We start from the raw sequence: 23063 nt of genomic DNA, 5'->3' as shown, positions 1-23063 counted from the left end.
GATTACCTCATCCTCACGATAAAAGTTATAGAGCTTGCACTAATTATGAGTCTTCTATTTGAACAATATTTGTACTCATCCTCACGATAAAAGTTATAGAGCTTGCACTAATGAGTCTTCTATTTGAACAATATTTGTGTATTAAAGTTCTGAATTAATGTTTCAGTTTACTGAGTTAATTGGAATTCTCACATTATTGAGTAACTTCAAAATTTTAGGAGCCAGACTGTTCTTTGGAATGATTAAATCAAACTCTTCAAGGTGGATCAGAAATTAATATTTTTTTCTTCTGTTAAAGCAGTACACATCCACATACTTATATATATATATACCCCACATAGTTTAGGATATACTAAGTTATAAATATTGTTATGGGATCAGAACCTCAAAAACAGAAGTCATAGCCTTTTATTGTTTAACTTTTGTTGTTGTTGTCATATACTCTTTTTATTATTATATACTAATATACACATAACATTGCACACATAGTCCTTACACTTTCAAAACTGATACTATTCAAAATATCAATATGATTCATAATATTGAGTGGATGGTGGTGTTTGCTAAAGCCCAAGTTCCTGATTCCTGGTAGAAACACCAACTTGAGATCTAGTCCTACATTTAACTTACATTTTTAACTTTAGCAGTGCTGGTTCAGAGAATTTCTGTACATGCAAGTGATTCGTAGGAAAAAGATTAATAACTTTAAGGCTTTGTTTGTTAGTTTAGGAAAGTCAGACCTCATATCCTATATAATGAAAGACTAATATGCAAATCGACCAAACAGTGTAATGACTGGTCACTATGATGTGCACTGACCACCAGGGGGCAGACACTCAACGCAGGAGCTGCCCCCCTCCCCCCCTCCGGGCTCACAGCTGGCGAGCACAGAATGCTGGCAGGAGCCTCTCTCGCCTCTGCGGCAGCACTAAGGACCCCTCAGGGGATGTCCAACTTCCGGCTTAGGCCTAGGGAGCAGGCCTAAGTCAGCAGGCGGACATCCCCCAAGGGGTCCCAGACTGTGAGAAGGTGCAGGCCAGACTGAGGGACCCCCTCCCCACCCCCCAGTGCGTGAATGTCGTGCACCAGGCCTCTAGTTAAATAATAAGGTTTGCTGAGAATCAGTTTTTCAAATACCAGTTTGAATGAGACATCAGTTAATTGTGTGAAGGTGTCTTTTGTACTAGAAGGTAAGATTTGCGTCACAGTGCTTTGAAATCTGCATCAAATGGCTGTCTGATTCAATGATTGTTGGAACTGGGACAAGAAATATTCCTTACAGGCTATTTGCTATCATACTTACAGTAACAGTCTGATGCAAATAGTTATGTAGAAAGGCAGGGGCTACCCAACACATTGGCTCACATTATAATGGAATACAAGCTATTAATGGAAAAGGTTCTTGTGAGCCCTGTATGCCTGAATTATTATGTGCCCTTTGATGTCTCAATTTCTCCACCAGTGTTTTTATTTATTTATTTTGCAGTTGAATTTTTGAGTCTCAGAACAACAAAATTTGTGATGTGATTTTTATTCATAAGAGCAAAAATGACATTGACTTAGTACAAGGCCCCTTTTTCTCTAATTAATGTATGTCCAGAATTTTTTGGCTTAAAATGATAGCAGTAATGACTGTTGTCACATGCTCTACAATGAAATCTTCATTTTTTTTTCCCTAAAAGCTAGGACCATGCTTCCCCTTTATCCTATAGGTTTGTAAAAGGCAAATGTCAGGAATTGACAAAATTTGACATTGTATTGATACTTGTGGTAACCTTTTTTGTAACCTGTACTACCCTCAGAGCTGTTCCATTTGTGTTGGGTGGTAGTAAATCTCTTCTCTCCATTAGAAAAATAAGAAAATAATTTTTAAAAAATGTAAATTCATCATGAGGCAACACCTGAAGGATTGTTAATAGAGACTAATTGATTGCCCTGTCTACTTGTCACAAAAAATACTCAGTGAATACAAGATGAGTAATATTATTTTTACATGTGGCTTATATTCTAGTGAATATTTTGATCCATTTCAGATGAAAAAGTCTGATAATTTAGATGCTTTTTAGAAAGAGCAGTTACCAGCGTTGAAAATGAGAAGCTTAGACATATTTGGTAACTGTGTTCCTACAACTGTGTTTTGCTATCCAAAATAGCCATTCTTAAATATTTCCAGAAAGTCAAAATTCATATTGGCCCTTTAAAAAACCCTTAGTGGTAAAAAGTTTTATCTGACCTACATTTTTCTTGCTGCTGTTTGAATCATATTCTGTTAGTCTCTATTTTTATAATTTATCTTTATATGCTTTTAGAGAGCCTCCAGTCTCTCTCATCCAAGATGTGTGCTGATAGCTGGATGGGGCCTTGCAGAACTGTTCTGGCCCATAAATTTAGGTCAAACCAATAAGCCACTGTCAGCTTTCCAGAAGCAAGATCCGAGAAACGGATGGGACAGAGCAATGAGAGATCAGGTCTTTGCCTGTTATACAAAGCAGTGATTGACTGGCTTGGCTGAAACTCAGTCTTATGTACTGGATTTGCCACGATGTGTGTCACCACGGCATACACTGTGCTGTAAAATTATTCATTCTTTTCATTTTTCATTGTGGACTGCTTCATAGTGTATTAGCGTCAGTACTTTTTCCCATTTATAAATCCAAGCTCTTTTGTTTCTCACAGTACACGTATGTTATTTCTTTGTCGTGATCATGGTTTTTGAATAAATCTTTCCTCTTTTTCTTTTCTTTGAGTTTTAGCTTTCTGTGATCTCTGCATAGTTCATTTGCTCCATTTACCTAAACTAGGTCTATTTTTCCTTTCACCTTCCTCCTTCCTAACGTGGGCTTAGGAAAATCCCATTTCAGTCTTATTTTAACTCTTTTCTGTTTCCTAATCTGAATTGCTCTATATTTACATAATCTAACTGCAAATTTGATATCCTAAATGTTATCGAAAAAATACTGTGTCTTGGGTTTTGACAGCTCTTGAATAATTACTCTAATTATGAAGTACGACACTTCAATAATATGAGGGGAAATTTTTATCAAGAGAGTTAGGTTTATTATTTTTTTAGGAAGTGTTTAGCATAAAATGCATATTTCTTGAAACATCTTCCCACTGATAATGAATGCTCTCAAATAAAGATGCCCACTGTTTTTAAACATTAAATAGGGTAAATTTAATGAATACATTAGTATTGCCTTACCGGGCTATAGACTCACGCTAGCTGGAGTACCTTTAGTGAATCATGGGTTAGTTCTTGGACCTAGATGATGGAAATGCTCCCCTTCGCTTAAATGGGTATTGTCCTTAAATCTTTTCATGCAGGAAAAAGCCAGTGATAAATAGCAAGTCCTTAGTAGACACCACCGTAATACATTGAACCATTCTATATGTGCTTGTCAAAATCTTCATGGGTTCCTATTAAGTATGTTTATTAGCATTTTATTAGCACCGTTTCTAGGTCTCTCAAATGATAACAGTAGGCAGAATGCTACATCAGTTCAGGGTCTTGCTGTGGCATCCTAATAACTGGGATGAAGCTCTGTATATTAGGGTTTGGATTAGGTAGACGGGTTTGAATAGGTTTCTGCAGCAGCGGCTGGGCATGAAGTTTGCCTTGTTTTCTGCTATCATTTGTAGGCTATTCTAGAGCTTTGAACCTCTTGCCACATGAATTTCAGTATGAAACTTTGTAGTCTATTGCTCCAGTATCTTATACTATCCTTCCCACATATTTTCTTCTTTTAGAGATTTACACAGAGCAGTGTCAGGTACATGCTCCAAAATAAGGGCAGATGCCATGCTTTTCCAGCGTCTGTGAAAATCTTTTACCTAGAAAAGTTAAGATCATGACATTTAAGGGTATGGACAAGTGACCTTGAACAAACTGTTTAACCTTCTCTATGGCTCAGTTTCCACATCTTTAAAAGGAAGATAATCATAGTCCTACTTCATTGGGGTTGTGGTACGGATTAACTAAGGTGATCTGATGATCCTTGAAGGCTGATTAACATAGTGTCTGGTACATAAATGCTGAATAAGTGTAAGCTTTTATCATTATCTGATGCCCTGTCTTCACCTGTGGAAAGAAATATTCATCTTTAGAAATGCCTCAGCATTTCTAACTTCAGCCTTACAAAAAATTACTTTCCTTGAAATTGCTAAACTTTGTCCTTGAAAAATCCCAGAAATTCTAGTAGTCCTCCTAAAAGGTTTGATTTTGCCACTTGAAGTTTACTTTCATGTTTATTTTCACAATGTCCCAATATTTTAGTGATTTGCCTTTGATAATGTGTTGATTTCCTTTGAACTACCTTCTTTTGATGAACAAAAAGTGAAAAGGTACGAAAATTATCAAAAGACACATGGAAACAGGATATAGAATGTTGCATGGAATTTTATATATTTTAATAGAGGTCATTTTATTATCTACCTCCACTCGGATGTTATGAATCTTTCAGATCACTAATTGTAGTATTGTTGATACGTATTTCAGTGATGAAATATGCCCTAATTAGTATAGTGTTGAGGGATACATAAGATGGTGTAGCATGAAACCACTTTACTCTGCCCTGTTCTCTTTTTGCTCCGATTCTCCACTCCCCTTTAAAATTGGATCCAGCAGCAGTCATTTGACACTCTGCAAAAGATCGTAATGCTTTTGACAAATGTTAATTGAGAAAGCACTGAAAGCCTGGCTGCATTGTAATCAAAAGAAAATTACAGAGGTTTAACAAGATGCCAGGCAAGTGCTTTGCAGAAAAAGATAGACGGGTTTGAATAGGTTTCTGCCGCTGCTGATGTTTGACTAATGTACACAGGCATCTCTCATGGTCAATACATTATGCCCTGGAAACAAAACATATGTTTAAAGGAAGTTTGTCTTGTTATAGAAGGGGAAAAAAGGTATAGAAAGTGTGTAGTGAACTTCTTGGTAACAGGAAATTTGTCCCTGCTAAAGGTCTAGAAACAAGTGTTTCTGATAAACTTAGCATACTCTGTCCCTAGTATCAGAATTGTATAAACAACTATTTATTGACCAGAGCTTAAAATACTAAACAAGGTAATAATAAGTTTTCTAATAAGTTTTAATGTTCTGGTTTGTTTCTTATGTATAGATAAAGCATAAAATAAGTTAATTTTTATAAGATTATTTGAAAAAATAGTTTTAATCTGCTGTACTCTAAACAATTTAAATTTAAGCATTATCTTAAAACCTTATAAGAGCCAGTAAGTATAAATGTTGATAAAATTTTAGTGTGATCACCTAATAGATTTCAAAGATAGTATTAAAGTTTTACTGACAGACTTTTTATTATTGTTTAACCCATTTAAATGGTAGTTAATGAAGAACACATAAGCTCCATTAATTTTTTAACCTACTGGATTTCACAGTCTGAAAGTAATGTTGGAAGTCAAAAAATATCCTTTTAAAAACTTCTTTGTATGCCGAAACCGGTTTGGCTCAGTGGATAGAGCGTCGGCCTGCGGACTGAGGGGTCCCAGGTTCGATTCCGGTCGAGGGCATGTGCTTGGGTTGCGGGCACATCCCCAGTGGGAGATGTGCAGGAGGCAGCTGACCGATGTTTCTCTCTCATCGATGTTTCTAACTCTCTATCTCTCTCCCTTCCTCTCTGTAAAAAATCAATAAAATATATTTTTTTAAAAAAAACAAAAAAACAAAAAAAACTTCTTTGTAAATTTTTACTTTTAAATGTGTAACTGTCGTTCCTTTAGTTCCTGTTAAGGGTCAGTAAGATACAGTGGAATGCAATGACATTTGGTTTTGAATTAGGCATGAATTGATCTAACCTGTTATCTTGATGAGAGATTTCATTTCTCTTGCCAGACTAGTTGTTTTTTCATACCTATGTTTTCAAAAGTAAAGAAACTAAAGCCTTGGATGTTTCCTTACTAAAATAGCACCCACATACCAAATTTATCTTCTGTTTGGGACTGATCAGGCATGCTCAAAAATCTCTCAAGCCAGATTGGCTGCTGGGTAGAAAGATGTCACCATATTTATGTTCCTGCAAGATGCAGAGTGGGTGACTAAATTTTCTGTTGTCCTATTTATATGTAATTGGTCAGACTTTTGTTGATACTCTGAATTTGATTGTTTTATAGAGTATGGATTTATACAAGAAAACACTTTTTCTAAGTTATTTAGTAGTGACAGTGCATTTGCACTTTGAAACTTTATATAAAACTGTCTGTTTCCTGTTACATGATATATGATGAAATTATACTTAAGCTATATTGTCAAATATTTCATTGAGAAGTAAACCTAACACAATTAGAGTCATACAGTAAAATCTATCATAAGGCCCAAACTGCCTCCACTTAGCCAACAATATGAATAAATTGGAATAATTGAAAAGGTTTATTTTTCTTCCCTACTGCTGATGTTCTCAATAATGCTCATCTTGTTGGTCTTGGGGTAGTTGGATGAGTGGGCTTTTGTGAGTGCATGCGTAGACACATGTGTGCCTGTATGTGAATGTGCGTGTTTGAGCATTAACATGCTCATCTTTTTTCCATAGTGCCTACCACAGCTGTGACAATAACTTCTTCAGCTGAGCTGTTCAAAACCACAGTATCAACCACAAGCACTACTTCACCGAAAGGCCCCATGAGCACAACTGTAGCTGGATCCCAGGAAGGAAGCAAAGGGACAAAACCACCTCCAGCAGTTTCTACAACCAAAATTCCTCCTGTAACAAATATTTTTCCCCTGCCAGAGAGATTCTGCGAAGCATTAGATGCCAGGGGGATATGGTGGCCTCAGACCCACAGGGGAGCGATGGTTGAACGGCCATGTCCCAAGGGAACAAGAGGTATTTCCTGTAAAATATTATAGATACGTTTAAAATTTTACTTTAGGTAGATTCTGAATCGCACTGAAGTGATTTTTACTTGAGGAAGGATATATTTACAGTAGCAAATGTTATTATTCTTGTTCCTTTAGTAATACAGCATCTGTAGACAACTGTAAAAAAATCACTGAAGGTCAGATCCTTAATTACCTCTCCCTCTTAAAGTTTTAGGTCAAGCCTGAGATCTTTGCCCATGGATCCTAGTGAGCATTCCTTACAGCTGCCTTTTTCATTACAAGTATCATTTTGGATGAGTCCCAAGAAAATCAAGGGCTTTTTGTTGTTTGTTGGAAATGTCTGATATTTCTATGCTGACTTTATATTTACTGTTTATAGACCACATTTTACCCTACTTTTTTTGTCAATTATTGTCAGCTCCTTCCATTAGCATTTATTCAACATTGAGCACGCAGGGTAGGATCATCTTAGCTGATTTCCCGAATGCGTGCAGAAAAATGGTTTCAATTTCACTGTTGTTTTCTACATCTGCTATAGGAACTGCCTCGTATCTCTGCATGGCTTCCACTGGAACATGGAACCCTAAGGGCCCTGATCTTAGCAACTGTACCTCACACTGGGTGAATCAGCTGGCTCAGAAGGTTGGTTGGAACCTTTTAATATGATACATATTGGTGATTAAGGGCTTTAACTTCTAACATAAATAACTTAGCTTTGTATGCTAAAACCAGCTTCATGACTCTTTGTTCAGTATAAAAGTAAAGAAAAAAAAATTATGCATAGCTCTGTCTGTAAACTATTTATTCAAAGTTACATATGTTTTGAGGCATGCTGTTTTCTTTGTTAAGCTTTTTAATGAGTACATACTTGCTTAATTTCAATCATATTTAGTTAGTTCTGCTCCTTTTGATGTTTGTAAGACAAATAGTGCATTGGCCTAATAAATCAAATATCATTATGTTTGCAACTGAATCCACAGAATGTGAGCAGATGTTTATATCACAGATGATTATGATAGAATGAGTAAAAATATTTACAGTAGAATATAACTAAAAATATTTTACATTATAGTGGAATACAGTAACATTTTAGTTTCTCCTTTCCCATCTACCTTTGTGAAGTGCAAGCAGTAGATAATAACACTCAGTGTCCTACTGATTATGTTCTGATTTAAATTTCTGGATCATTGGGATAAATAAATGATTTTGAAATAACAGTTTAAAATGGTTGCAGTGAAATGAGAGAGCTATCTGAAACTTTTGCAAAGGATTTCTGTTTTTTTTCCCCCCACCCCCACCCCCAACTTTCCTCCTTTTGTTTCTTTTAAATGTCTGGTTAAGAATTTCTTTTGTGTGCTGAGGATCTAAGAACCTTTCATCATCTGAAATAAAGTGAACGTTATTGGTCTCAATTAGTTGCAGATTTTGACACATTTGTAAGTAAGTTTTTCACCACAACAAAGATACTCAGGAGAAGAACAAGAAGCCAGGAACAGAACAAGAAATCTTACTGAGATACTATAAATTGGCGTTTCAGATTAGAAGTGGAGAAAACGCCGCTAGTCTTGCCAATGAACTGGCTAAACATACCAAAGGGCCGGTGTTTGCTGGGGATGTGAGTTCTTCAGTGAGATTGATGGAGCAGTTGGTGGACATTCTTGATGCACAGCTGCAGGAACTGAAACCTAGCGAAAAAGATTCAGCTGGACGGAGTTATAACAAGGTAAGTAGGCATTTTCTGTTCTATTCAGTTAGGCATTGTGTATGGCAGCTCTGGATCCTAATAGCAGTTGACTGCCAAACTTCTGGCCCCTTGGACATATACTTAAAAATGAAACTTCTCTGGTTCATGTCCCAAGGAAGAATGATAGTTGTGGAAGGAGCAGTAACAACAACAATAAAAAGTTAATTATCTGAGGGGTGACCTTAGTTGTTGGCAAACTTCACGTGCCTGTTTCTGGTCAGGAGTCTCACTTTAGAATGCATTCAGTGCACTTGGAGAGATTCTGTGTAGAGACTGTGTTCTAGAACACATACTTTGTATACTCTTAGGGTTGCAACACAATTGTGACAGGAAGAGGAATGTTAGCCACTGAAATACTGTTAGTGGCAGGTTTTGGGAGGAAGAACAAGTTTTCCCTCTCTAGGAGTAAAGTGTAATAGTACTATTAATTTTTCATAGCATGCCAAAAATGTAATGGTTATTTTAACCATACTATAAGTGTTTCGATGAGATTCATATAAATCCACAATCTGTGGCTAACATGGTTTTATAGGGTGAAAAAAAATAGTCATTTTTTTCTTTTGACCACATATTATGTCTCTAGTTTTATCAGGATACTTTGGATTAGTGTACTTAGTAACTTACAGTTAAACCCTGTAAGTGCACAATTTTGGCAGTCAGCGCAGACCCACGGAATTCAGAAGTCTCCGGTGCCAATAAAATCTGAGCTCAGGAGCACCAGTTAAATTTTTGAGGATTTCTTCTTTCCTCGTTTTCAACAGTTAAAATCTAACCTGTGATTTTCTTTTCTTTTACTAAAAAGCTCCAAAAACGAGAGAAGACATGCAGGGCTTACCTTAAGGTATCTCTCCTGTGCTGTCACCCTGCTTTCTCCCTCCTTCAGCTACCTGCCACGCTTTATCATCTTGCTGCATGATCCAATGTATTTCAGTCTTTGATAATTATATAATGTGCCCCATATCAGCTGTACAAATGTTGGCTTCTCACAGGTATATTACTCTCAGAATAAGCAAATAATTTTTTATAATTTTTGCTGTTTTTCCAGTTTATCCAAATGTACAAGAATTTTAATGAAATACCCTCTGAATTGGAAACTAATTATATAGTCTCCTTGTTTTCGGCTGTCATCTCTGTGGATTAAAAAAACAACTTGAGTAGTAACACAGCTATGATATAGTCTTGGCAGTTTATCCTATCAAAGACTGTATAGTCACAATGTATGTGCATGAAAACGTCACTGCTTTCTTATCTGTGGTATACTCTTAAATAAAATAGGCTTTGTCCTGAAATTTTTCAGTCATTTCTAGAACCAAGTTGATATCGGGAAGGGTTACTAGAAATGATATATGAATAATGTGACTGTGCTATCGACATGTGTTATATGTTGGTATTTCTCAGGCTGATCTGAACAGAAAGCCACCATTTGGCTGAGAATCCTTGTCTGTTCCAGCCAGTTTTTCTCCCGGGAAAATCTAAGTAATAGGAAAAATGCTGAGTGAGGCTAACAGTAGAATTATGCCATGCTAGTTCTGTGTGATAGGTCAGAATAATAATGCCATATTGCATTTTTGTTTCATTCTAAATTTTAAGTGTTCTTTTTTGGGGGGTGGGAGTTACTTTCTAATCTTGCTCATCTAAGGACCATATTACTAATAAATCAAATCTAATTCTTATATATGTGACAAAACAACAAAGAACTTAGAAGTTTTGTAGAACAGAGGTTATTCGAAAGCTGTGGCTTCTATTTTTTGGCAAGGTCTAGAAAAAAAGGATGGCATCCCACAAGTTACTAGTAGACTTGTTACTAATAAACTTACTAAGTTTCTTATAAAGATCTTCGAACTTTATAAGAAAAGGTGGTGGGAAAGTCTGTTTTCAGGTAGTAATATTCTGAAAGCCCCTCTTTAGCCTTTTTAACCGGGACAAAGAAATAACTGCTAAAGAGTATAGAATTTGTCATACTGAAGTTTCAGTTCACCTTAAAGTTATTTGTTAATGTGTTAAATGTAATAATTGGGATGTTGCCCAGGACATACATTTCAGTGGGAAGAGAATAGCTTTTTTTCTTTGGCAGGGAGAGACTACTTCAGGAATAGGATGAGACTAATGATCATTTTGATTCCATGAGAAAAGTACTAATGGTAATAAATAAGGAGTGTTTCAGATTCATAAAGTCATGCCATCAGTGTATACATAGTAAATTTCAGCATGGCCTTAATTTCTGACCAGTGTCATTTTCAGCACGTCACAAATGACTTTTCTCTGTTCAGATAAGACTAATAAAACTCCTTACATTACCAATCAGAAGCCGACTTACACTATGCAAATGAAGCGGTTTCCTGCTTTGTGACAGAGGATTCATTTGTAACTTAGATTAGAGGCTTCAGTCTGTATTTCTGGTGACTAATGAATCTGGCCTCAGCAGACCAATTTCTGTTCCACTCTAGTTAATGGCTGCAGCAGTATCAATGTGAGCATTTTGAGTATTCTATCTCCCATTAGAGAAAGAAAAAAGCCTTTGACGTCCCTTGGAAGTATCTTCACCTGCCAGGAAGGTTGTGGTGGCTCACAAGGCAGACAGAATATTAAGACGGATTAAGCTAATTAATCTTGCTCTGACAGTAGCCTCAAACAACATTACCCCCTGCTCATTTTAAGACAGCACCTCAAACTAGCAGTTTTTGGTGTTGTTCTTTGTACAATCTATGTTCTTTTTCCATCTGTGATTGCCAGTAAATCAAAACAGTTTAGATATGGCCTAATGACACATTAGGACTAGGTAAATGTGGTAGAATAAATAAACTTAGTGGTTTCAGCTATCCAAGCTATAGTTAGTGTAGTGCTACAGGAACTATCAGTACAAAAGCCTGCCTTCAGTTGCTTAACTGACTGGGTCATATTTTTATTTAATGTTATTTTGCGTAACAATAAATTAAACCTACATATGTGCATATTTACAACTTGGATGCTTATGAAGGATTTATTCTGCCTTTCTGTTTCCATTATATTATTAGTATAGGCTTTACATATTTTGATTGCTTTATTGATTCCTTCCGAAACAGATCCTTGTTTATGAATTAAGGTATACTCTCAAGTGTTGTTTTGTATGTGTTTTTTTAGCTGGACAGGGAATTAGAGAGTGAATTATGTTCACAGATAATTTACAGAATTTGAAAATCATCTTGTTTTTTTGTCCCAATGGTAACAAACAGATATTGTTATAAGGCACAATTTTAGTTATTAAATTTGAGTTCATGTTCCAAAAAATAATGTCTTACTTTCCAAGCATAACTATTAGGCTACTCCAGAGGCATCAGTGTTTGCTCTTTCGAACATTCCAGCCTTGAGGTTATAAGTAGGAGTGGCTATGCATGTAAGAGGAATACCTCAGGTTAAGAGCTGACTCTATTTCTTTTCAACAACTGAGATGATTAGATAAACAGAAAAGCCATCTTTTTACACGTACTCTTTATAATCAAATAGTAGTCTACTAATCCTCAGTCAGTCCTATTCTGAAATAGTCAGATATGTTACAAGTTGACCAGATATATGTTGTCCAGGTGTTCTTCCATCTTGAAATTATTGTCACTAGTCAGTGATTGAAAAATCACTTTGGTACTACAAGCAGTCCAAATGAATGATGGTTTTCTAATGGATGCAGGCAATTGTTGACACAGTGGACAACCTTCTGAAACCTGAAGCTTTGGAATCGTGGAAACACATGAATTCTTCTGAACAAGCGCATACTGCAACGATGTTACTGGATACGTTGGAAGAAGGGGCTTTTGTCCTGGCTGACAATCTGGTAGAACCAACCAGAGTCTCAATGCCCACCGAAAATATTGGTAAGTGAACCTGCTGTCAGGCTTAATCTTTGATTTAGAAGGTAGATGTTTAAGATAATGATGTTTCCATTCTGAATCTGTTATTTCCCAGTGGCCAGCATCTCTTCTGTGGAAATATTTTTGTCTGTTAACAAGAGATATTATTGATCACATTTCATAAACTTAATTCAGAAGCCAACACCTTTCCTATATCTTTTAAAAGTTGGTGTCATGTGTGTGTGTATTGTATTTATTCCCCACTGAAAAATCATTAAAGGAAAAATGTGTTAGAGTACTTAAATGCCTGAATATGGATTGCTTAAGTAATGGAAGTGCTTGCTGTGGAACTGTGGCAAACGCTTTTCCATTTCATATATTATGTTCCTAATGAATTTAAATTACTTTCTGGAATGTGTTATCCCAGTCAAATATTTTAGGCAAACAGTGTGAGCCAAATGTTTATATTAATCACAACTGCCTTCAGGTGAAAATGTGATCAGTGAGCTACATCTTCCATACAGTAGAATGTCCATGCTTCATAGATTGCAAAATAGCTGCCGATAGTTTGAAGCATGATTTAGAATTTGAAGGCTGGCAACAGGAGGCAGGGATTAACTTGTGATACTTGAAAGAAGTACAGTAACATAAATTTAGGTTTGACTGATTTAGTAGTGTTGCTCATTCAGTGAGTTTGAGCTTAAAGTTTTATAGTATCCCTTAGTAAATAAAGTAAAAAAGTTTTCCAAGCATAAATATAAAAAAAAAACCCAGAAGGGATCATGACTAATCTTTCACCAAAGGAGTATATATCTGGAACAGTAGATATTGAATGAAGTTTTGCTATCTGGGATGCCATATCTCATTACCTAATTGTGTCTGCCTAAATCATGGGACTTTATATTAGAAAATGTAGAAATGTAAAGTATATAGAAGAAATAGGCATTAATCAGATTGTGATACTTGGATTTAAATTCAAAACTTTAAATTGATTTAAATGAATTTCTAGAGAGAAATAAAGTATTATTAAAATCATGTTTTTATTTACTGTGAGGTTTTAAAGTGATAAATAACTCAGTAACTTCAAATTAAATGAAATCAAAATAATTTGGCCTGACATGATCTGGGAGATCAGTCATAAGGAAAATGGTACCTACCATAGCCTTAGTAATAATACAGAGTGAATAAAGCTCCCCTCTCTAAAGCTTTTATTATTTCTAAGGTTAATTTATTTACTAGTCTAATGAAATTCCTAAGATAAACCTTAAATGAGTCTTCTCAAATGTTTCCAGTGATGTACTTGTAAGGATAAAGGAGTGTAGACTTGATCATCTTAGAGGATGAGTCATGGAAAATGTTATGACCTCGGTTTGTTTTTTCTGAGTCTTCTAAAGGCTATATTTAAAACAAAAAAAAAAAACCCAAAACTAAAATTTCCTTTTTATGCTCCTCCCAAGAGTGCCAGAAAATCTGACAGGTCAGGTTGATAGTCTGTGCTCCCATTAGCCTCCAATAATGCAGATAACTCTTATTATATGTCCCAGATAGTTTTATCTCAATTTGAGACATAGTCTGAAGATTTAAGTGTTTAGGAATATATTTTTCCCAATACCTATGTTTTTTAGAGTTCTAAAGGAGTATGTTTTATACTTAAAAAATTGTTTTTCTTTAAAAAGGAACATTATGGGTGGAGATTCTTATAGAATGTAATAAACATGTTTGACTTCTCAAAAACAATGCCCTGAACTTACTGTGTGTGTGTGTGTGTGTGTGTGTGTGTGTGTGTGTGTGTGTAGATTACCCAAGTAATTATCACTGTGAAAGTCATTTTACATATTCTAATACAGTATGTCTTTTTATTTCTGAGATAAAAAGAATTTTGTGACAAATATTATACATGAGTTAGTATGAGGAATACATTCAACTTATTCTCATTTTAGACAGAGGACTAAAATGGCCCATTATCCTTTTATGTTCTCACTCTCTTGATGCTCTTGCCTAAATTTAGAATATGGTTACAAAGTCTTTGGTTATTAAAACAATTTGTTTTTTCTCCTTAGTGATTTCTCCTTCAGTCCTTAATTTACTTTATTGTATGGTTTACCCTTATGTATGACTTTATAAAAATGCCATAATTATATCTGGTATAGCTTTTAAAAGTCAACTTTCAGTTATATCTTATCTTATATACAATAAGAACAGCTGTACAGTTCGATGAGTTTTGACAAATGTACACCCACCTAACTAACAGCATGGTCAGCATTTCTAGCACCTTAAAAGGGTTCTTTATGCTCTTTTCCAGACAGTCTCCTGGTACCCCCAGCTCCAGACAACCATTGATCTGTTTTCTATCACTATAGTTTTGCTTTTTCTGGACCTTTAGTTTAATGGAATCATATAATATATGATTTTGATCTTTTATGCAGAATAATGTTTTTGAGATTCACCCATGTTGGTGTGAGCATCAGTAATTCCATCCTTTTCATTGCCGAGTAGTATCTATACTAATAAAAGGGTAATATGCAAATTGGTTGCAACACCCTCACAGTTACAACCGGATATGCTAATTAGTCATGACTCATGACCGGCATGCAAATTGACCATCACTCCAACACAAATAAGAAAGGTATATGCTAATTAGCCCTGATATGTGGGGAGGGCAGTTAGGGGTTGACCAGGCTGGCAGGGGAGGGCAGTTAGGGGCGACCAGGCTGGCAAGGGAGGGAAGTTAGGGGTTATCAGGCCAACAGGAGAGGGCAGTGAGGGGTGACCAGGCCAGCAGGGGAGGACAGTTAGGGGTGACCGGGCTGGCAAGGTAGGGCAATTAGGGGTGACCAGGCCAGCAGGGAAGTGTCGATGTGTCGATCAGGCTGGCAGGGGAGTGGTTAGGGGGCGATCAGGCTGGCAGGCAGAAGCAGTTAGGGGCTATCAGGCAGGCAGGCAGGCGAGCGGTTGGGAGCCAGCAGTCTTGGATTGTGAGAGGGATGTCCAACTGCCCTTTTGGCCCAATCACACTGGGATCACGCCTAAACAGGCAATCGGACATCCTCAAGGGGTCCCAGATTAGAGAAGGTGCAGGCTGGGCTGAGGGACAACCACACACACACACACACACACACACACACACAGTGCACGAATTTCGTGCACCAGGCCTCTAGTTTCATTTTAAGGACATACCACTAGTTGTATATTAACTGACTTGTTAGACATTTAGGTCATTTCCACTTTTTGACTGCAATTTTATTAAAGCTGCTCTTTTCCCAAGTCGTTGTACCATTTTTTACTCTTAACAGCAATGAGAGTTCCAGTTGCCCCACATTTTCACCAACATTTAGGATTGTCTTCTCAAATGTCTTTTTAAGTTTAGTCTAGTAGCATTTCATTTTGGTTTTATTTTGCATTTGTATGATTGCTAAGTTACATTTTATTGATAACTGTTCAACTTTTTAAGTGCGCTTATTGGCCTCTCATATATCTTTTTGTGAAGTGTCTGCTCATGTATTTTGCTCATTTTTAATTAGATCGTTGGTCTTTGTAGTAATAAGTTACAAAGATTCTTTATATATTCTTGATACAAATCTTTTGTCAAGTGTATGTACTCTGAATGTTTTCCCTCAGTATGTGATTTTAAAAAAAATTTTCTTAATGATATCTTGAGAGAAGCAGTTTTTTATTCAACATCTAAGCTAATCCTGTTTCACTTATTCTTCTCATTATTATTATTTTAAAGCAGATCTTAACATCATATTATTATTACTTTAAATACTTTGGTAAATATCCTATACTTTTTTCCAAGAAAACACAATGTCATTTTCATACTTTAAAATTTAACAAAAATAGCTTCAAAAGATAACAAACATGTGCTTAAATTTACTTGATTCATATAAATTTGTTAATACTTAATAACAATTTTTTAAACCAGGATTCAAAAAAGTTCATGTGAGACATTTAATTGATACAATGATTTAGTCTCTTTTAATTAAAAGCCATTTATCCATACAGTTATTTTTTAAAACCATTTTCATTTTTGTTGAAGAAACTGACCAGATAATTTGTTCTGTAGAATACCCCACATTCTGGACTTGGCTTATTTCATCCTGTGATATCATTTTATCATGAATGATATATACTGAAAATTATATCAGGAGGCTTGATCAGGTCAGATGTAAGTCTTATCTCCCTCCTCTCCCCCAGAACTTTCTATTGCATCCTATTCATGAGGCACATGTTTGCTTGTCTTTGTATCTTGCCATTGATTAGGTGTTTTAGTATTATCAGCCTAATTCACCCATTATAAAATTTACTATCATTCATTCTCCAATGGGCTTAGTAGCCTGCATGATTTTATGTCAGTGTAAGCTTAGTTACATTGCAGTAACAAAACCCCCAAAGTCACAGCAGCTCACGACAACAAAGGATTATACCGATCATGCTGCGTCACCATTGCAGGCTGGGCTTTGGTGCTGCTCCCTGTCATCTGTGGGCTTCAAGTTATGTTTACCCTGGGACTCAGGGTGATGGAGGCTACAATGTGATGGGTCTCCTGGCAGAAGCAGTAGTTCTCCCTATATGCTCTCTCACTTTACTCCCCTTCTCCTCTCATTGCAGTTAATACTCTGTGATGAATTATAAAAATAGAACAGAGAAATATATTAAAATCCTATCTACAGCATTGGTTGTGAGTGAGGCTCTCCTATGAATCAAGTGGATTCAATTTCAGGAGATCTATTGAACAAAGCATATATTATTTCAAGCATACAGAAGTAGATAATATTATAAACAATCCTGGGTCTCCTCCTTCTTGATCAGATCAAGAAGGAAGTAACCATCATCTTTAAATTACTTGTTAACATTGGTAAGCTTTTTTAAAAAAATTTTTGCTCTATGGGAAATGTACATTTAACAGTTACTTTTTGTTTTTCAAGTTAAGATTTCACACTACAAATGTAATTGAGTAATTTTTCTCTATTATGGTAATTTTCATGTTTACGTATTGTTAATACATGCATTTCTAGTGCATTCATCTGATATAAGAAGACTTCACTATTATTTAATTGTGCCAGTGAGAGGTACTTCAGTGGCTTATGTGTTTTTCCTAGTACTGTAAGAAAACTTCAGTGAAAGTTTTTGTGTCTTCTTGTTCATATGTATGCCTTCCAGACATATATGTACATATATACTTAGAAATAGAATTTTTGAGTCTTAGAGCATGCCCATCTTCAACTTTACTAAATACTGTCAAATTGCTTTCCAATATAGTTTTACCATTTTACATTCTCACCTGTAATACCATTATTCCCAGCCACTGTCTTTGTTAACACTTTATTATTGACATAAACTTTGTCATTTTAATAGGTTTGACTTGATCACATTATTGTTTTAATTTGCAGTTCTTTGACTACTTAATGCATTTATTGTTGTTTGTTTTCTCTCCAGTAAATTTGTTGTCTACAACTTTTTCCTGTGTACCTTTTTCTCTGTGGATAATGCATTCTGAACACTAATTCTTTGAGAATTATATAGTTTGCAAATACTTATTTTTTATTTATGCCTTCTCTTTTTTTACTTTGTTTATGATTTCTTTTGTTTTACAGAATAATGAAGTAAAATTTATTATCTATTCTTTTAGGGCTGTGCTTCTGATATCTTTTTAAAAAGTATTTTTTGGTGTTTTGCTCAAGAAAATCTTCTCTACAGTTGTAAAGATCTTGTATTTTCTTTAGAAATCATAATACTTTCCTTTTTTACAATTATGCTTTTAATCCACCTAAAATTAACTTTTGTTTATGTATGTAGGAGGTAACTAATTTGATTATGTTCTCCATATGGATAATTAGTTGTTCAATACTTGTATTTGTAGTTGCATAATCCATTCCTTTCCCTATTGGTTTGTAATGATATCTCAGTCATATATCAAGTTTATGTTCATGTTAGGAGTATGTGTTAGGCATTGCTTTGGTTTTGTTTCAATAATATTACTATCTGATGAGTTCTTTCAGTTCTGTTCTGTGAAGAATTAATTGCTTTGCCTGCTTTTGGCATGGCTCCCCCACGTGAAATTTAAAATCAGATTGTCAAGTTATTGGTACTCAAAAAATCTTGTTGGAATTTTTATTAGAATTAGACTGAGTTTATAGATAGAGTTTAAAAGAAGTGTCACAAATTTATTGTGTTCTCTCAAGTAAGACCATAAAAAATCCTTCATTTGTTATTAGATCTTTTAATAAAGTTCTGTGTTTTTCCCATTAATATCTTGTACTTTTCTCTTATTAGGTTTAGTCCTTGGGAACTACACTATTTATTTTTATTGTAATTAAAATAAAATTTTATTAACTTTAATTCTTCTAAAATTACATATTCTAATTGTTGCTTAGTCTGTAGGACCACAGTTAATTTTGCTGGCTGTAGCCTTGCCAAATTCTTTTACTTCTCTGAGTATATGGAGTCTCCCTCAAGATTACTATGTTGTTAATTATATTTTCTGTAAATAATAACAGTTTGCTTTTTCCTTCCAGTCTTTATAGCTTTTGTTTTTCTTGAATTGCTGCATTAGCTCTTCTTTTAGTACAGTGCTAAATAAAACCTGTGATAGGGATCATCCTGACTTTAAAAGAAATGCTTCCAGAGCTTTTCACCATTGTTTGCTCTAAGTTTAAAAAGGTACCCTTTATCTGATACCAAAACCTTTATCTGAGCAAGAAATTTTTTTTTATTCCTATTATTTTGTAAAGATTTCTTATATTGAATGAGTATTGGAATTTGTTTAATTCTTTCTGCTTTATCTTAATTTGGTAAGTTACATTACTATATTTTCTTTTTTTACATATATTTTTATTGATTTCAGAGAGGAAGGGCGAGGGAGAGAGATATAGAAACATTAATGGAGTGGATCACTGATTGGCTGCCTCCGGCATGTCCCCCACTGGGGTTCGAGCCCGCAACCTGGGCATGTGCCCTGCCTAAGAATCCAACCATGACCCCCTGGTTCATAGGTCGATGCTCTCAACCACTGAGCCCCTCCAGTCGGGCCATTAATATATTTTCTAATGCATTGATTTCTGGAAGACTTTTTGAGTTAAACTCAGTTTGTTCAGGATGTTGTACTTAAAGTATGTATAAACTTACTAAATACTTTTGCATCTATATATTTAATAGATGTAATTTTTAAACTCTAATAAGTAAATATTTGTTGAAGGAAATTAACTCTTTGTGCATATATATCTGTATTTGGAACATTTCATGAAACTCAAGATTATTTCCTTTTTTCATCCTGTCTTCCATCTTGTTTTGAGAATAATTGAGTGCCTTTCAGTAAAAGGAAAAGAGAGGTATATATTAGATGCATATTTTTGTCACTCTTCTTTTAACTCCCTACCCGCACACATGGAATCTGATACGAGCAGAGATCATTCACCTGCTCATCAGCTTGATCTTTCTAAGCATGGATCAATAAAATAAGTATCTCAGCCAATCTCTTAAGCTGATAGACTTCTAGGAGTTATATGACTCTCATTATAAACTTGTATTTTAGATGCTTGACATGTGGTCTGATAGCTTATAAAAATCTCCCAGCATTATAATTTTATATTTATAAATAAATCTATATGTATTTTACAAAACAAAGGTGTGACAGATAAAAAGTAAAAAAATTAGTATTCAAGAGTTACTCTATAATAGCATAAGCCCATTTTGTAAAAAGAAAGGGAGTAAATGCATCGTTGTATGTGTGTATGTGTACATACGTCTTTACCTGGTATCTAAGTATAGAAATAGCTATGCAAGGATATACACCATTAGAGAGGGTGTACTTCGGAAAAATATATATGAACTTTATTTATTGAATTATTTAGAGTATGTGTTATCCTTAGTTGGCAAACTTTTACTGTGAAAGCCCAAATAGTATATATTTTAGGCTTTTCAGTCCATGTGGTCTAAGTTGCAAATATTTAACTGGCATTGTAGCATCAAAGCAGCCATAAGACAAGATGTAAGCAGGCCGTGTTCCAATAAAACTTTATTTCCAAAAGCAGGTAGCAGGCCAGATTTGACACATAGGGCCTATTTTGACCAACTTAAATATGTACAGATAGATAGTTACTAGTGAAAATTAATGGGGAGTTTTAATATCATGCTAGGCATTTTCTCATAAGTAAACTTAGCTGGTCTTACCACTTTTAGAAATTAGAGAAAAATCTATTACTGTAAAACTGACCTGTGGAGTCTTCTGTATTAAAACATATCTTACACATGTAAATAGATGTATACATACAATAAAGACATTCAAATTTATACTTCATGGTTTTACCCTTGGCAAGCAAATAACCATTGAAAACTTACTTAACATAAAGAGCCAAGGTATCATTTTGAAATACTTTTGTTTAATCATTAAAATAAAACACTGAAAGTTTTGTGTTATGAATTCATATACTATTCATAGGCTAAAAGTCTGGAATTAATTCATGACAAAAAATATAAACCTAGAAGAAAATGCTTATACGAAATATAAGAAATACATCAAAATGATTATATGAAATTTTTCAGAGTAGTCAAGGCATAAGAACTTCTTAGAGTAATTTGGTTCATATTTTGTTGAGCTCTAACAGTAAAGTTTTGTAAGTAGATAAAAAGAAACAGTGGTTTTCATGCAATTATCATTTGCTCTTTGTAGTTTAAAGAATGCCCCCTTACTCCTACTCCTTTATTCCTTTGCCTCACGCAGTCCTGGAAGTTGCAGTTCTCAGTACAGAAGGACAAGTTCAGGACTTCAAATTTCCTCTGGGCATCAAAGGAGCAGGCAGCTCAATCCAGCTCTCTGCAAACACTGTCAAACAGAACAGCAGGAACGGTAAGGTGGAACCGTCTTTAAAAACTGACAGGTTTTATTTGTTCGCTTAAACCTGTTAGGTCTAAAATGCTGAGTATTTGACTCCTGATATAACAAATACACCTTAACATTTAACAGCAGATTTAAAATAATGCCTTACTGTTTCCCAGTGAACTCAATTGAAATAAAGATTTTCCATAAGGATTTTTTTTCATTTTATTCTTATTTTAATGTATCTATTTTTTTTAATTATTATTCATAAGTGTGTTTCCCGTAAAGTCGTGTGGCTGTTTTTACTTTCCTAGGGCTTGCAAAGTTGGTGTTCATCATTTACCGGAGCCTGGGACAGTTCCTCAGTACAGAAAATGCAACCATAAAACTGGGTGCTGACTTTATTGGTCGTAATAGCACCATTGCAGTGAATTCCCACGTCATTTCGGTTTCAATCAATAAAGAATCCAGCCGAGTGTACTTGACAGATCCTGTGCTTTTTACCCTGCCACACATTGATGTAAGTTATGTATGTTAATAAAGTTGCGGAAGGTTAGAAAACCAGTGAGGAAGGAAAGCAAAGCTGACATGCTGGGCATGGGGAGAGGGGGAATGGGGAGATGACGGAGTGGAAAGAAAGGATCTTGCCTTAGAATTTCAAATGTTGGACTAGGTCAGAACGACAAGTTTATTTAAGTCTGTGAACATAAAATTAAGTGAGGTTCAGTGATTATTACAGCATAAGTGTATTTTTAATGAACGTTAATACAGTAATCAACAGGAAAATGTAAATGACTATAATTTGTTTTAGAATGAAAATCAACTCTTACCTTAGCAGCCGGAGAGCCCAGTGTTAACTGACAGGACTCTGCCTTTTTAGTGTAGCAGATCTCTTTTTGGTTTTTCTGATCATATTTGACCCAATTATTATCAAGCCCAGATGTTACCAAGTCTAGAATGGAAGAGATATGCCTTAGAATGCAAGTTGGTAGTTAAAGGATTACACTGTGTTGGAAGACTGAAGAATTTGGGCTATTGTTATACGTAGAGTGAATATGTGCCCACAGATAACCCAGTGGACCTCCAGAATTGGCAAAGAAAAATAAATGTGTGTGGCTATTCTCGTCTTATATCTGCTGCAGTTGATTCAGTCTTCTAAGAATCCTGATGTTGCAAACGTGTCACTGAGAATAAACATGAGCTCTACATGGGAAATTGATTTAAAAACATTTGGTCCTTACAGAGTTTTCTTAGAACAAATCCATGGGTCTGATCTTGTCAGAAAAGGAAAAGAAATGGTTCTAATGTGCGATCAATATATAAAATCATAAGATGGAAATTGTAATTGTGTAAAATGGGTCTTTGGTAATTTATGGAACACTTTAGAGTGTTTTGGACTATAAAGCTCCTCTTAAGTTAGATATCTGCCTTGCATAGCATAGTCTACAATTTTGCTGATGAAAAATTTTATAGTCCGAAACTTACAAAGTTTAATCTAAATTACCTTTTACACATATTAAACAATTGCTATTGCCGTGTTAGAGTGTAAAAATCCTAATTTTATCTTGTCACATTATTTCCCAGCCTGACAATTACTTCAATGCAAACTGCTCCTTCTGGAACTACTCAGAAAGAACTATGATGGGATATTGGTCTACCCAGGGCTGCAAGCTGGTTGACACTAATAAAACTCGTACAACATGTGCATGCAGCCACCTAACCAATTTTGCAATTCTTATGGCCCACAGGGAAATTGCAGTAAGTATTTGCACTTCTAATTAGTGGCAGAGAAAAACCTCAGAGATTCAAAACAGCTGTGTGACAATCCCTTCTTTGGGTGCTAGTCGTAAC

The 23063-nt window shown here is 35.2% G+C and overlaps 1 protein-coding gene across 9 annotated transcripts in view; it reads left to right on the top strand.

Moving 5' to 3' along the window:
- The window catches only part of ADGRL2 (adhesion G protein-coupled receptor L2), a 282141-nt gene that overhangs the window by 230870 nt on the left and 28208 nt on the right, over positions 1-23063 (top strand). For 8 of the 9 annotated variants that reach the window (XM_005865701.2, XM_005865705.2, XM_005865708.2 and 5 more), the window contains exons 8-15: positions 6543-6836; positions 7371-7474; positions 8370-8555; positions 9379-9417; positions 12238-12421; positions 21117-21242; positions 21527-21732; positions 22797-22970. In XM_005865701.2, coding sequence (XP_005865763.1) covers positions 6543-6836; positions 7371-7474; positions 8370-8555; positions 9379-9417; positions 12238-12421; positions 21117-21242; positions 21527-21732; positions 22797-22970 — 1313 coding nt within the window. The remainder of the gene's footprint in view (positions 1-6542; positions 6837-7370; positions 7475-8369; positions 8556-9378; positions 9418-12237; positions 12422-21116; positions 21243-21526; positions 21733-22796; positions 22971-23063) is intronic. The other variant, XM_005865709.2, reaches the window with a different exon arrangement.

This window comes from Myotis brandtii, unplaced genomic scaffold (assembly GCF_000412655.1).
Source record: "Myotis brandtii unplaced genomic scaffold, ASM41265v1 scaffold21, whole genome shotgun sequence".
Classification (NCBI taxonomy): domain Eukaryota; kingdom Metazoa; phylum Chordata; class Mammalia; order Chiroptera; family Vespertilionidae; genus Myotis; species Myotis brandtii.
This window is presented reverse-complemented; position numbering and strand designations above follow the sequence as displayed.